Source organism: Cnephaeus nilssonii (assembly GCF_951640355.1).
Source record: "Cnephaeus nilssonii genome assembly, chromosome: 4".
In the NCBI taxonomy this organism is placed as follows: Eukaryota; Metazoa; Chordata; class Mammalia; order Chiroptera; family Vespertilionidae; genus Cnephaeus; species Cnephaeus nilssonii.
The window spans coordinates 15577570-15590684 of NC_137075.1; the positions used below are offsets into that span (position 1 = coordinate 15577570).

Below are 13115 nucleotides of genomic sequence, written 5' to 3' on the forward strand. Positions count from 1 at the left end.
CTTTTATACTATTTAGACAAAGAAGGCTTCGTGCCAATCGCTACATCAATCATATTGGCTACTGAAGGGCACAGTGTACCGTGTGTCCTTGCACCCGCTCATGGTGTGGTGGCCTGATTAGGATTCCCAGGCTCAGAGTCCTTGAACATTCCATTTAGGCAGAGTGGCCTTTGGTCATTCTGGTGTATTGATAATGAGGCTCCCACCTGCTTTGACTATCCGAGGACCTGGCATGGTTTCCACAATAGCTTTTTTTTTTTTTTAAAGTTCTTAAATGTTACTCCATGCTCCAAAATAAATATTGGGTTGATTAAAGACTTAATTAGGAAATAAAAGTAAAGAAAATGTAAATATATGGCTGGGCCAAAGGGAGGATTAACAGGCATTCATAAATGTGCTTTCATTTCATCTGGAGAAGGTACATTTGTTTCTCAGAAATTTGCATTTGTAGCCCTGACTGGTTTGGCTCAGTGGATCGAGCGTCCGCCTGTGGACTGGGGGGTCCCAGGTTCGATTCCGGTCAAGGGCATGTACCTTGGTTGCGGGCACATCCCCAGTGGGGGGTGTGCAGGAGGCAACTGATAGATGTTTCTCTCTCATCGATGTTTCTGGCTCTCTATCCCTCTCCCTTCCTCTCTGTAAAAAAAAAAAAAAAAAAAAAAAAAAAAAAAAAAAAAAAAAAAAAAAAAAAAAAAAATCAATAAAATATATTAAAAAAAAAAGAAATTTGCACTTGTATAAGAGATTGCCACAATCTCTAAAAACAGTGAAACATCTTTCTGTTGTTGCAGCCGCTATATTCCCTGGAGACTGGCTGGGGCCCAGAGAGATGTGGAAGAGGAACAAAAATATTTATTTATTTATTTTTTAGGGGAGCTTTCTGGGGGAGGAAGCTTTAGCATCCTTAAGTTCCATGCCAGCCTAGCCCCCAGTGGGTCAAGACTCCCTTTTCCACTGGAGTGATTCTAACCTTTGCAGATGTTTCGCAAGATTCGGCCAGTTCCCATCGATGTTGGAAAGGTGCCCAGAAGCAATCCCTGAGATTTTAGAAGTCTGGACCTTGCACATGCGCTCTGGGTATCTCTGGCCGCAGGGACTTGGTGCGCAAGCGCAGTGACGTGGGCTCTGAGGCGCGCACGCGCAGTTGCGTGCAGAGGGGCTCCGCTGGGTTACCATCCCTGCGGGCTGGGAGATTTCAAACCGCGGCGCTGCCGGCCGGATGCTGTGGCCGGAGGCCGTGCGCGCCTCTGCAGCCTCAGTGCTGCACTCCGGGGGCGGCGCGCACAGCTGAGGGGAAGGCGAGGCTTCCCTGGAGCCGCCAGGCGCTCCGCGATGAAGAAGATTTTTGGCTTTGGGAGTAGGAAGGGCGTGTCGCCCTTGGGAGCGGCCTCCAGCCCCGGGAGGAGCCGGGGAGAGAGGCTGAGTGGTAGCCGAGGCCCCCCGCAGCCCGGGTACCAGGTCCGGGACAGGGACCTGGGGAAGATCCACCGAGCTGCCAGCGTGGGCAGCGTGGCGAAAGTGAAGCAGATTCTGTTGCTCCGGATAAATGGCTTGAATGATAGAGACAAGATGAACAGGTAATAGGGCCGGGAGGAGGCGGGCGGACCTGGGAGAAGGCACGCCGGCCGGCTCGGCAGGTGGGGGCGCAGCCCTGCGGTCCCCGAGGTGCTGGCTGTCTTCCCTCCCGCGCCCGGGCAGGTCGGCGGTGGACACCTTACCTGGGTCCCAGCGCCCAGGCCGACTTTTCTGAGCAGCAAAAACAAAAACTCAAGGACCCGCTCCTAATGCCTCTTCCGGAGCACTTACTGACATTTTTAAGTGATTTAATTATATAGCAATAACAGAAACGAAATTAAGTATATTTAGCATTATATATCTGATGTTCACATTTTTATACCATAATGCTGTATATTATAGCCAAGTGCCTAATGAGAGAAATAATTCCCATAATAGATCAACTTTTGGCCTAAAAATTCCTCGGATAAAATCCAATAACAAATACAAATCAGTGTAAACCTATGTTCTTTATTGAGGGACCTCCAAAGGGAACTTTGAAGTGAAAAGATAGCTGTGGTCTTGAATAGGAAGATTCGTTTTCTCAAAATGTGTGCTCTTCCTATATTTATTAATTTTACATAAACAATAAAATATGGTTTTAAAATTTTTGAGTCACACATGCTGTCTTTATTGTTGTGATGAAATTAAGAAAATTATTGTGTAGTTAGTAGATAAAGTTTTGCCCTTCTAGATATCAACATGTGCTATAAATTTCCACACGTTATTTGTCTATCAATAGCTGAAAAGACAGAAATTATTAGAACAGATTAGAAATGTCTAAACACCCAAATGTATGTAATACTTTAGAACTTGATACTGGTGACATTTCATGTTTGTAGGAAAAGATGAATTACTCATAAATGGTTGAGAAATAATTAAGTATTTGGAGAAAACTAGCTAGATTTTATTTCAGAAAAATAAATTCCAGATGGAATATAGATTAAAAATTTCAAATATACAAAATATGAAAATTATCAGAAGAAAACATAAATGCCTATATATATATATATATATATTCTTTTTAAGTTGACAGAGACTTCAAAAGCAAGAAAAATAGGAGGTTGAGTGATGTAAAAAATTAAAACCCTCCCTCTATCAGAAAGTAATATTAAGAAAATGTACTTGCAAAATATTTACAATGTATGCATATTGGAGAAAAAGACTATCTTTACTTTACAGAGGAGACTGAAATCAACAAGAAAAGAACTCTAAATTGAAATTGGACAAAGCATTTTTAGCATATGTACAAGGGAATGATGGACATAGGACAAAATATTTAGTGTCACTGGTAAGAAAAGGAGTGAAATACCATTTTCCATCCACAAAGTTTGTGAAGATGACCAGCAATGGTGCTTATACTGCTGCTTAAAGTTTAAGTTGCTTTTGACTTTTCAAATATACAACTTGTTTATTAGTACCACATTTTAAAATTATATATTATTTTTGCCCATTAATTCTATTTATACTAAAATATCTTTATCAAATAACTAGAGGCCCAATGCATGAAATTCACGCAAGAGTAGGTCTTTGCAGCCGCAGGCGGCTGCCTGGATCCCTCCCTCACAGCCATGGCACCTGCAGCCCCAGCTTAGTCCGGAAAGACGTCTACTCTAATTAGCATATTATGCTTTTATTATTATAGATTAGCTAAATTACATAAAATTTGTTTTTCTCAGCACTGCTCATAATAGCAGTGTATTAAGAACTCATCTAAATGGATTTTATTTAAAAATTACAGTATATCCATAGGATGACATAAAATATGACCATAGAAGGTGGTATAGATAAGAGATATATGTTGACATGCAAAGATGTACTTTGGTAGATCAGAAAATGAGACAAAAATCAGTTGGATTAGCCACACACACAGACTATGACAGTGATGGGCAACCTTTTGAGCTTGGTGTGTCAAACTTCGCCAAAAAACTGAGCATAATTCAGGTAGTGTGTCACTTTGAGGAAAAAACATTATTTCGGAAATGTTTCATCCTCAGGAGCAGCAAATGTTTCATCCTCGGCATGCGACTGCCTCAGCGGCCGCGTGTCATCAGAAATCACTGACACGCGTGTCATGGATTCGCCATCACTGGACTATGATCTTATAAAAAAAATGTGCAAAATGTGATAAAATTTATTCCTGAACATCTTTATATAATAATAGGCTAATATGCAAATTGTCTCCTCTACCGGGAGTTCAACCGGGAGTTGGACCAGGGGGCGGGGCCGTCGGCCAACTGCCCACAGCCTCTCCACTGGGCTGGCCCCATCCCCGATTGGCCCCCCCTTCTGATCGGGGGACTGGCCAGCCAGCCAACAGACTGCAGCCCCTCCCCCCAGCCGGCCTGGCACGATTGGCCCCGATTGGGGTGGGCCAGCTTGGACCCCACCCATGCACGAATTTGTGCACCAGGCCTCTAGTTTGTATTATATCTGAACATTTCCAGTTTTAAAAATCTGATTTTTACAATGAACAAGTATAGAAATTCTAGTAAAAGTATATTGATTGAAATAATCCTGAGGAAGAGCAGGAATATGAATCTTACACAGATAAAAAATAATTCCTCACTTTTTAAAAAAAAATGTTTTTGAGGATTGGCACCTTCTGACAACTTTTAACCTCTTCAGAAGTAAAAGGAATCTTTTTATCTGTGTTTGTAGAGTATCCTATATAATAAAAGCCTAATATGCTAAGTGTCTGGTCGTCCAGTTGGCCATTCAAACAATCAAAGCGTAACATGCTAATGATATGCTAAGGCCTCTCAACTGCTCATTATGACATGCACTGACCACTAGGGGGCAGATGCTCCAACCAGTAGGTTAGCTTGCTGCTGGGGTCTGGCCGATCAGGACTGAGCAAGACAGACTGAACATACCCTGGACCCCTCCCCCAATGGCTCCCTGACATCCCCTGAGGGGTCCTGGATTGCAAGAGGGCACAGGCCAGGCCAGGCCGAGGGACCCCACTGGTGCACAATCGGGGCTGGGGAGGGATGTGGGAGGTTGGCCAACCAGGGAGGGACCGCGGGAGGGCTCCAGGGTGTGTCCGGTCCATTTTGCTCGTCTTGCTCAGTCCTGATCGGCCAGACCCCAGCAGCAAGCTAACCTACCTATTGGAGTGTCTGCCCTCTGGTGGTCAGTGCACATCACAGCGAGTGGTTGAGCAGCCTTAGCATATCATTAGCATATTTCGCTTTGATTGGTTGAATGGACGACTGAACACTTAGCATATTAGGCTTTTATTATATAGGATAGCTTTATTACATCCTATATAATAATCCTATATAATAAAAGGGTAATATGCAAATAGACTGAACAGCAGAACAACTGAACAGCCAATCAAAACGTAATATGCTAATGATATGCTAAGGCTGCTCAACAGCTTGCTATGACATGCACTGACCACCAGGGGGCAGATAGTCAACTGGTTCACTGGTCGTTGTGATGTGCACTGACCACCAGGGGCAGATACTCCTACCGGTAGGGTCCGGCCAATTGGGACTGAGCGAGATGGGCCAGACATGCTCTGGAGCCCTCCTGTGGTCCCTCCCTGGCCCGATCATGCACCAGTGGGATCCCTCAGCATGGCCTATACCCTCTAGCAATCTGGGACCCCTTGGAGAATGTCGGAGAGCCGGTTTCAGCCTGATCCTGCAGGCCACTCCCTTGGGAGGGCGTCAGACACAGGGCTCATGGCTGGTGAGCACTGCTGTGGCAGTGAGAGCCTCTCCTGTTTGGGACTGATTGGGCGCAAGCCCATGGGAGGCACAATGGGGCCGGGATGAGCGGGAGCGGCAGGTAGGAGCTGCAGGCGGTGTTGGACTGCGGGTTTCAGCCAGATCCCTGCAGGCCACCCAGAGGGACCCCACCCGTGCACAAATTTGTACACCGGGCCTCTAGTATTATATATATAAGTGATTATCCTATATAATAAAAGCCTAATATGCAAATTGACTGAACGGCCCAGAACGACTGGTTGCTATGATGCTCACTGATCACCAGGGGGCAGATGCTCAATGCAGGAGCTGCCCCCAGCCCACAAACCCCAGGCCAGCCAAGGCAGGTGCCAGTGGAGGCCCCCAGATTGCCCTGCTGGTCACCCCACAGAGGTGGTGGCAGCAGGGGGTGGGGCCAGTGAGCGGGTGGCGCCAGGCCGCCCAAGGCGGGTGTCAGCAGAGGCCCCCCGATCGCCCTCCAGGTCACCCCGCAGAGGGAGGCGGCAGCTGGCGGTGGTGGTGGGGGTGTGTGACAAGTGGGTGGCTCCAGGCCGGCCAAGGTGGGTACCAGTGGGGGACCCCCGATCACCCTGCCAGTCACCCCACAGGTCAGCCCTGATTGCCAGCCAGGCCTAGGAACCCTACCTGTGCACGATTTTGTGCACCAGGCCTCTAGTAAATTAATTTAGTTATGTTCTTATTACAACAAAAAACAAAACAGCAAATATGTTACTACTAGAAGCTAGAAGCCCAGTGCATGAAATTCGTTCATGGGGCGGGGGGTGGGGGTGTCCCTCAGCCTGGCCTGCACCCTCTCCAATCTGGGACCCCTTGGGGGATGTCTGACTGCCGGTTTACATCCTTCTCACAATCCGGGACCGCTGGCTCCTAACCGCTCACCTGCCTGCCTGCCTGATTCCCCTAACCGCTTCCCTGCCAGCCTGATTGATGCCTAACTGCTCCCCTGTTGGCCTGATTGTCCCCAACTGCCCTCCCCTGACAGCCCGACGGCCCCCAACTGCCCTCCACTGCCAGCCCGATTGCCCACAACGGCCCTCCCCTGCCGATACGATTGCCCACAACTGCCCTCCCATGCCGTGACCTGCCTCTTCTGCGCAAGGTGACAGAGACACCGGGACTGGCCTCCTCCATACCGCGTGGAGCCGTGGGACCCCCCAGGCCTCACCCTGCGGAGCAGCTGCCGAGCCCCACCTCCGCTGTGCGCGTGGCCATCTTGTGGTGGCCATCTTGTGATGACATCACACGCAAGGGCCACCTAGGCTTTTATTAGTATAGATTACTATTGCAAAAGTATTGCTTTACTTTTAAAAATGTTCTTTAAAAATATTGAACTCTCCAATTAAATTTATTCATTCTTTCAATTTATTTATTGATGAAATATAACCTGAATAGCTGTGTAGCAGATATATTCTACTTAGGACCTTTGCAATCTGTCTCCCAGGCCCTTTTCATTCTTAAAAACTGCATGTTGTCCAGTATGATAAAAATGAGAAATTTAAAATGGAAGTATTAGGACCTAATCTTAATTGAAGCTTTTTCTTCGTCCTTTCAAACCAAAGTATTTCTGAAGGTAGGAAATTGTAAAAGATAACCTTTACCTGCTCTTTTGAAAATGTATAATAGTATTAAATACTAATATTAATCATTGGAAATATCTGATTTTCATAAATCTGTAAATCTAAATATTGAGTAAAATGAGCCATCCCTGTTCATTTGAATCCTGAGTTTCCTTTGGCTTTAAGTTTCTTGAAGACCAAAGTAAAAGTTACTTTAAAAAAATTATTTTCTTGTTTTGATATTTTAGTCCTCTTTTTCTTTTTTTTTTTTTTTAAATATATTTTATTGATTTTTTACAGAGAAGAAGGGAGAGGGATAGATAGTTAGAAACATCGATGAGAGAGAATCATCGATCAGCTGCCTCCTGCACACCCCCCACTGGGGATGTGCCCGCAACCAAGGTACATGCCCTTGACCAGAATCGAACCTGGGACCTTCCAGTCCGCAGGCCGACGCTCTATCCACTGAGCCAAACCGGTTTCGGCTAGTCCTCTTTTTCTATAATGCTTTTAAGAACTAAAGATGGTTTAAATCCCAACCGTTTGACTAGAACTGCAAAAGGTCTGTTGTATTTACCATTATTTCACTTAATATAAGACACCATGGATGGTATGATGCCCAATATACCAATAAGAATTTTTTTTAAAAAAGTTGCTGCCAATTATAGTTGTAAGACATTCTGAATTATAAATTGCATCCCAATGTCAGAGATGTTAAAATGTGAAAAAGTAAGCATATTAGAATCATTGAAATACAGTGTACTTTTAATTCGTAAAACACATCTGTAAAGTAGATATGATTTTACTTAATTGATACGTCTTTGTAAAGTTGTAGCAATAGTAATAATTATAATAATTTAATCTAACAATTATTGAAATTTTTTATGCTAGGAACTATAGTAAACACTACTTAGCTTTTTATTTAAGCAAACAATGGTGATCTGTGAGATCACTACTATTTTTTTAAATATATTTTTATTCCTTTCAGAGATGAAGGAAGAGGGAGAGAGAGATAGAAACATCAATGATGAGAGAGAATCATTGATTGGCTGACTCCTACATGCCTCACACTGGGGATCAAGCCCACAACCAGGGGCATATGCCCTGACTAGGAATCAAACCATGACTTCCTGATTCATAGGTCGATGCTCAATCACTGAGCCATGCCGGCCAGGTGAGATCACTACTGTGTTTTTTTTTTTTGGTGTTTTTTTAAAATATATTTTATTGATTTTTTACAGAGAGGAAGAGAGAGAGATAGAGAGTTAGAAACATCGATGAGAGGGAAACATCGATCAGCTGCCTCTTGCACACCCCCTACTGGGGATGTGCCCGCAACCAAGGTACATGCCCTTGACCAGAATCGAACCTGGGACCCTTGAGTCCACAGGCCGACGATCTATCCACTGAGCCAAACCGGTTTCGGTGAGATCACTACTGTTTTTATCCCCATGTTGTTGATGAGGAAATTGAGGTTCAGAAAGGCCAAGTGATAGGTAGCTAATACATGACAGTTAAAATAGGATCAGACACAAGTTGAGCTGAATTCCCAGGTCATCCTCTCTCTGTTCAAATAGGCCGCTCCTTCATTAATAAGAACTAATAAATATTGTACTGTCTCCAGAAGAAAATTAAATATTTTAAAGGTGTAGAGATAACATGTAATGTCTACAATTACATGAATAATTATATGTTTTGAGATAATGCACTCTTAAGTTCCTAAGGAGTCCTTTCACTTTCATAGGACTGCTCTACATTTGGCCTGTGCCAATGGTCATCCAGGAGTGGTAACTCTCCTAGCAGACAGAAAATGCCTGTTGAACCTCTGTGATAATGAAAACAGGACAGCTCTGATTAAGGTATGTAGTAGCCAACTATGTCAACATGAGGTGGATTTGATTCAATTACTTAGGATAAAAATCAATTTATCTCATTTGACTATGTTATTGGTGAAACTTGTGGAATGTTTACTTTAAATTACTAGAATTTATAATCTACTTTTTGGTATAATACTGACAGGCCGTACAATGCCAGGAAGAGGAATGTGCAACTATTCTACTAGACCATGGTGCTGATCCAAACATAATGGACATCGATGGCAATACTGCTCTCCACTATGCTGTCCTTGGTCAAAATATAGCTATAGTGGAAAAGCTGCTTTCATTCAAGGCAAATATTGAAGCGAGAAACAAGGTAACTTTATGTTAAAAATATTTGAAATACATGTTTTTACTTTAGCCAAAAGCATTTTCTTTCTCATATACATACACTGTCAGACCCTGTCACCATGGAAACTACTCCAGAGCCCAGGCAAGGAAGGTTGGAGAAATGCAGTGTCCACGGAAGGAGCAAAGGTCTTTCTCCCTTCCACTCCAGAAGGAAGAACGTCCTGTTAGTGCCTGGGAGTGGGTGATAGGCTCAGACCCACAAAGGACGGAAGGCCTAGGGGAATGAAGTGATGGTGGGGGCTGGCTCTTATGCAGGCAGGGGCTTAGGAAATGGGTGCTCTTGGAGATGGGTGGGAGGAGGAGACCTAGTACGCAGCAGGGGGAGCTGGAGGAGTGCAAGTGGGAAGGGGAAGCAGCAGTCCACAGGCCCTGAACTCTCCAGGACCCCAAGGTCTTGAAGATTGCAGAAAGAGGGTCAGGTCATGTCTTAACATCTAGCAAGGACACCACTTATGCTTGTGGCCACTCTGCCAGCCACATACCACCTTGGGTTTTCCACGTAAGCCTCATGTAGCTCCTCAGCGGGGTTGTAGTTGTACATAGGGAGCAGGTGATGGCAAAGCTGTTCACCTGCTTTTTCTTCTGGACATACATTATACACTGAGTGGCCAGATTATTATGATCTCTGAACGCATAATAATCTGGCCACTCAGTGTATATCCTATATAATAAAAGGCTAATATGCAAATTGTCCCCTCTACCAGGAGTTTGACCAGCAGGCAGGCCAGCCAACCGCCCATGTACCCTTCCCCTGGCCAGGCTGGCCGGACCCCACCCATGAACGAATTCATACACCGGGCCTCTAATATATATATATTAGAGATCATAATAATCTGGCCACTCAGTGTATATCACCACTGCAACCCTGACAGGAATGGTCTTGGCTGACACAGGTAGGGTCAATTTTACATATTTGGAAGCTCAAACATTCCCTGAATTGAAATGTTTTGAAATAATTTAATTGTCCAGGATTTTACTTTACATAATGACATTTCTGAAGAAGCAGTAGATATTACAGCTCTCTTTTATGCCCTTATGACAAATATTTGTGAAAACACAATTTGTCGGAGGCAAAACTCTTTTTAAAAATATTTTTTTGCACCTGAGTTTTTTCTAATTAATATAAAACAACACTGGAGAGCAAAATTTGCCACGGAAATAGGCTTTATCTTAAGTCTCAAACATAGCAAAGCATTTTATACTATAATAGAAATTATGCTGCTGAGATGAGACCAAAGTGATGGTGTACTGCACTAGTTCTCAGCTAGAATTGTGCTGGTGAATCACAATCACCTGAGGAACTTAAGTTTACAAGCCTCCACTCTTCTCTGAAGATTTAGATCGAGTAAATCTAATGTATATGTAGAAATATGCATCTATATGTATATGTAGAAATATTTCCTTGAGTTTTTGATACAATTTTTGGTTAAGAACTTCTGAATGGATAAGTATAATGTATAAATGCACAGTTCTCACAAACTTAAGAAATCTCTAGAAGAGTTAAAATTTGATAGGTGATACTTCCTTCAACTCTTTCCTTTCCAGGAATATTGGCCTGACTTTCAACTGGTTCTACCTCTTCTCTTGAAAAGTTATAGGGAACATTGTTGGTGATATCTAATGACTTAACACCTTTTTCCTTTCAGCCATCAATCATTTACTGGCACACTGAGAGTCTTTAGAAATTTGCTTACGGGGAGTCTGTTAATAAGTAGAATCTGACCCTTTAAGAATTTTTCATCCTTTCTCATTCAGTCCTTAGATCACCAAATGTTTACTACAAGCAGGATTTTCCTGCAATAGCGTAAGTCTTGAGCCTTCTTTTTAGTTGAAGCTGTGTGATAGATTGTCTCAGTATGTCTGTTAATTTCACAGAGCCTTGGCATAATCAGGCTGGCACTTTTAAACATCAAAACATCAAAAACTGCCCTAGCTGGTGTGGCTCAGTTGGTCGTGCATTGTCCCATGCACCAAGAGGTTGCTGGGTTGATTCCCAATAGGGACATATGCCTAGGTTGCCGACTTGATCCCTGTAGGGGGTGTGTAGGAGGCAACCGGTGAATGTTGTGCTCTCACTTTGATATTTCTCTCCTCTCCTTTCCTCTTTCTCTAAAAATCAATAAATTATTAAAAAGATATACATCAAAAACCGTGAAATTAGTAACAATAAAGATGAGAATTGCTTTAATAATTTAGTTCCAGCAGTTCTATGAACTAATTATTTATCTGTCCCACATCAACAATCTGGGAGAAATAAATATACGTAAATCGATTGTAGTTTAATATGTATTAGCAAGGTTTTTTTATAATGAGTATTATCAGTCTAAATAATGATTTTTATTACATGTTGGGGTCAAAAATATTGATAAAACATGATACAAATGAAAGGAAAGGTTTTACATACAAATATTTGCTTCATGCATGACCATTTGAAAACATAGCAAATATAAAAACACAAGTGGGCTCCTGACTAAATATGGGCCCTGGATATGTTTAGTTTGCCTTCATAAGTTGACTCAACATTAAAATTTTAGAAGACTCATGTAGAAATCTGAATTTCAAGCTTCTCTAAGGAATAAAATCTGGCATCCCATAAGTCCCCACTGCTGTTTGGTATGCTGTGCAGAGCTGCCCCTTGCATTTGAAACATGTGTTCTCTAGTTTGCTGCTGTCCTCACCTAGATTCCTCACTTACTTGGCTCACCTACTTTGCCTCCATAAGCACTTGAGTTTACAATTCCTATTTTATAGTATATTTTATTAAAAACTTCAAGATATTCAAGATCATCTACATTAATTTATAATACATGTTTTATATTAATCTCCAAGAATGAAATGGAATTTTTCAAGTTAGAATTTATAGGTTATTATTTTAAAAAACTCTTTTCCTTTATATGTCCTGTAAATAATCATATTCTCATTGGAATGTCTATAAGTCTCATGAGGTTAATCATAGTTAGAGTTGTATAGGGGATACATATTCCAGACAATATTATATCTTTCTCCTCAGCATTGTTCCTCAGAAATGCAAGTGATTTAGTAGCTTTCATTGTGCTAAAAATAATTTATATAGATCAGTGTTAAACTTTTTATTGATAAGCCATTATATTTTTGCTTCTGATTTATATTTTGCCTCAAATATAAAATACTTTTAAGTACAATTAAAAATGAAATCAGAATAAAAACAACTTTTTTTAAAAAGTATATATTCTACTCTGGCCAGTATGGCTCAGTTGGTTGGTCATCCTTTCATGCACTGAAGGGTTGCCAGTTCGATTCTCAGTCAGGGCACATGCCCGGGTTGTGGCTTAATCCCTGGTAGGGACATGCAGGAAGCAGCAGATCATTGTTCTGCTCTCACATAGATGTTTCTCTCTCTCCCTCTCCCTTCCTCTTTCTGAAATCAGTAAAAACATAGGGGGGAAAAAAGCAAAGCTTTCGATTAAGCGGATTAGGAGTGAACTACTGAGCATAGAAAACAGAGCCCCTTCCTTCTTACCCCTGTGCTGTCACTGGCTGCTCCTTCCCTTTAAAATTCCCTCCACTCCCTTCTTCAAAAGATTCACTGAACATCCCAAGACTATCAACATAATTGAGTATATAGTTTCGTATTGAGCTTTCTAACAGTTAAAACAAAAGGCTATCAGGTCATAAAAGAAGAAAACCATGGACCATTTAGTAATAAGCCATCAGAGTTCATTTGAAGCCTATTAATTTAGTCAATTTTTTAGAGACCCTTTTGGAGCAGGAGTGACTGATGTTGACATCTGGGTTCTTGATAGCATTGGTAGAAGAGCATCAGCTGTGTGTAACCTGGAGAAAACCTTCACCTTTGTTGAAAAGTTCTCAAAACTGTATACCTGATACCCTGTTATTTTTCAAATGTTAATGTTTGCGACAGAAAACTATTGTCAAATCAGGATTAAGCAAAGTTAAACATTTTTAGTACTAGGCATACAGTGTAAGTTTTGTAATATTTCTTAAACTCAGATGATCTTTCTGGATCCTTTTTCTATTCGGGTAAAGTACTGAACTTCTGG

The 13115-nt window shown here is 42.3% G+C and overlaps 1 protein-coding gene across 5 annotated transcripts in view; it reads left to right on the top strand.

Moving 5' to 3' along the window:
• The first annotated feature begins 1194 nt into the window (after positions 1-1194).
• The window catches only part of ANKRD26 (ankyrin repeat domain containing 26), a 104676-nt gene continuing 92755 nt past the window's right edge, over positions 1195-13115 (top strand). For all 5 annotated transcript variants that reach the window (XM_079768371.1, XM_079768372.1, XM_079768373.1 and 2 more), the window contains exons 1-3: positions 1195-1577; positions 8592-8706; positions 8867-9040. In XM_079768371.1, coding sequence (XP_079624497.1) covers positions 1333-1577; positions 8592-8706; positions 8867-9040 — 534 coding nt within the window. In that variant the 5' untranslated portion in view covers positions 1195-1332. The remainder of the gene's footprint in view (positions 1578-8591; positions 8707-8866; positions 9041-13115) is intronic.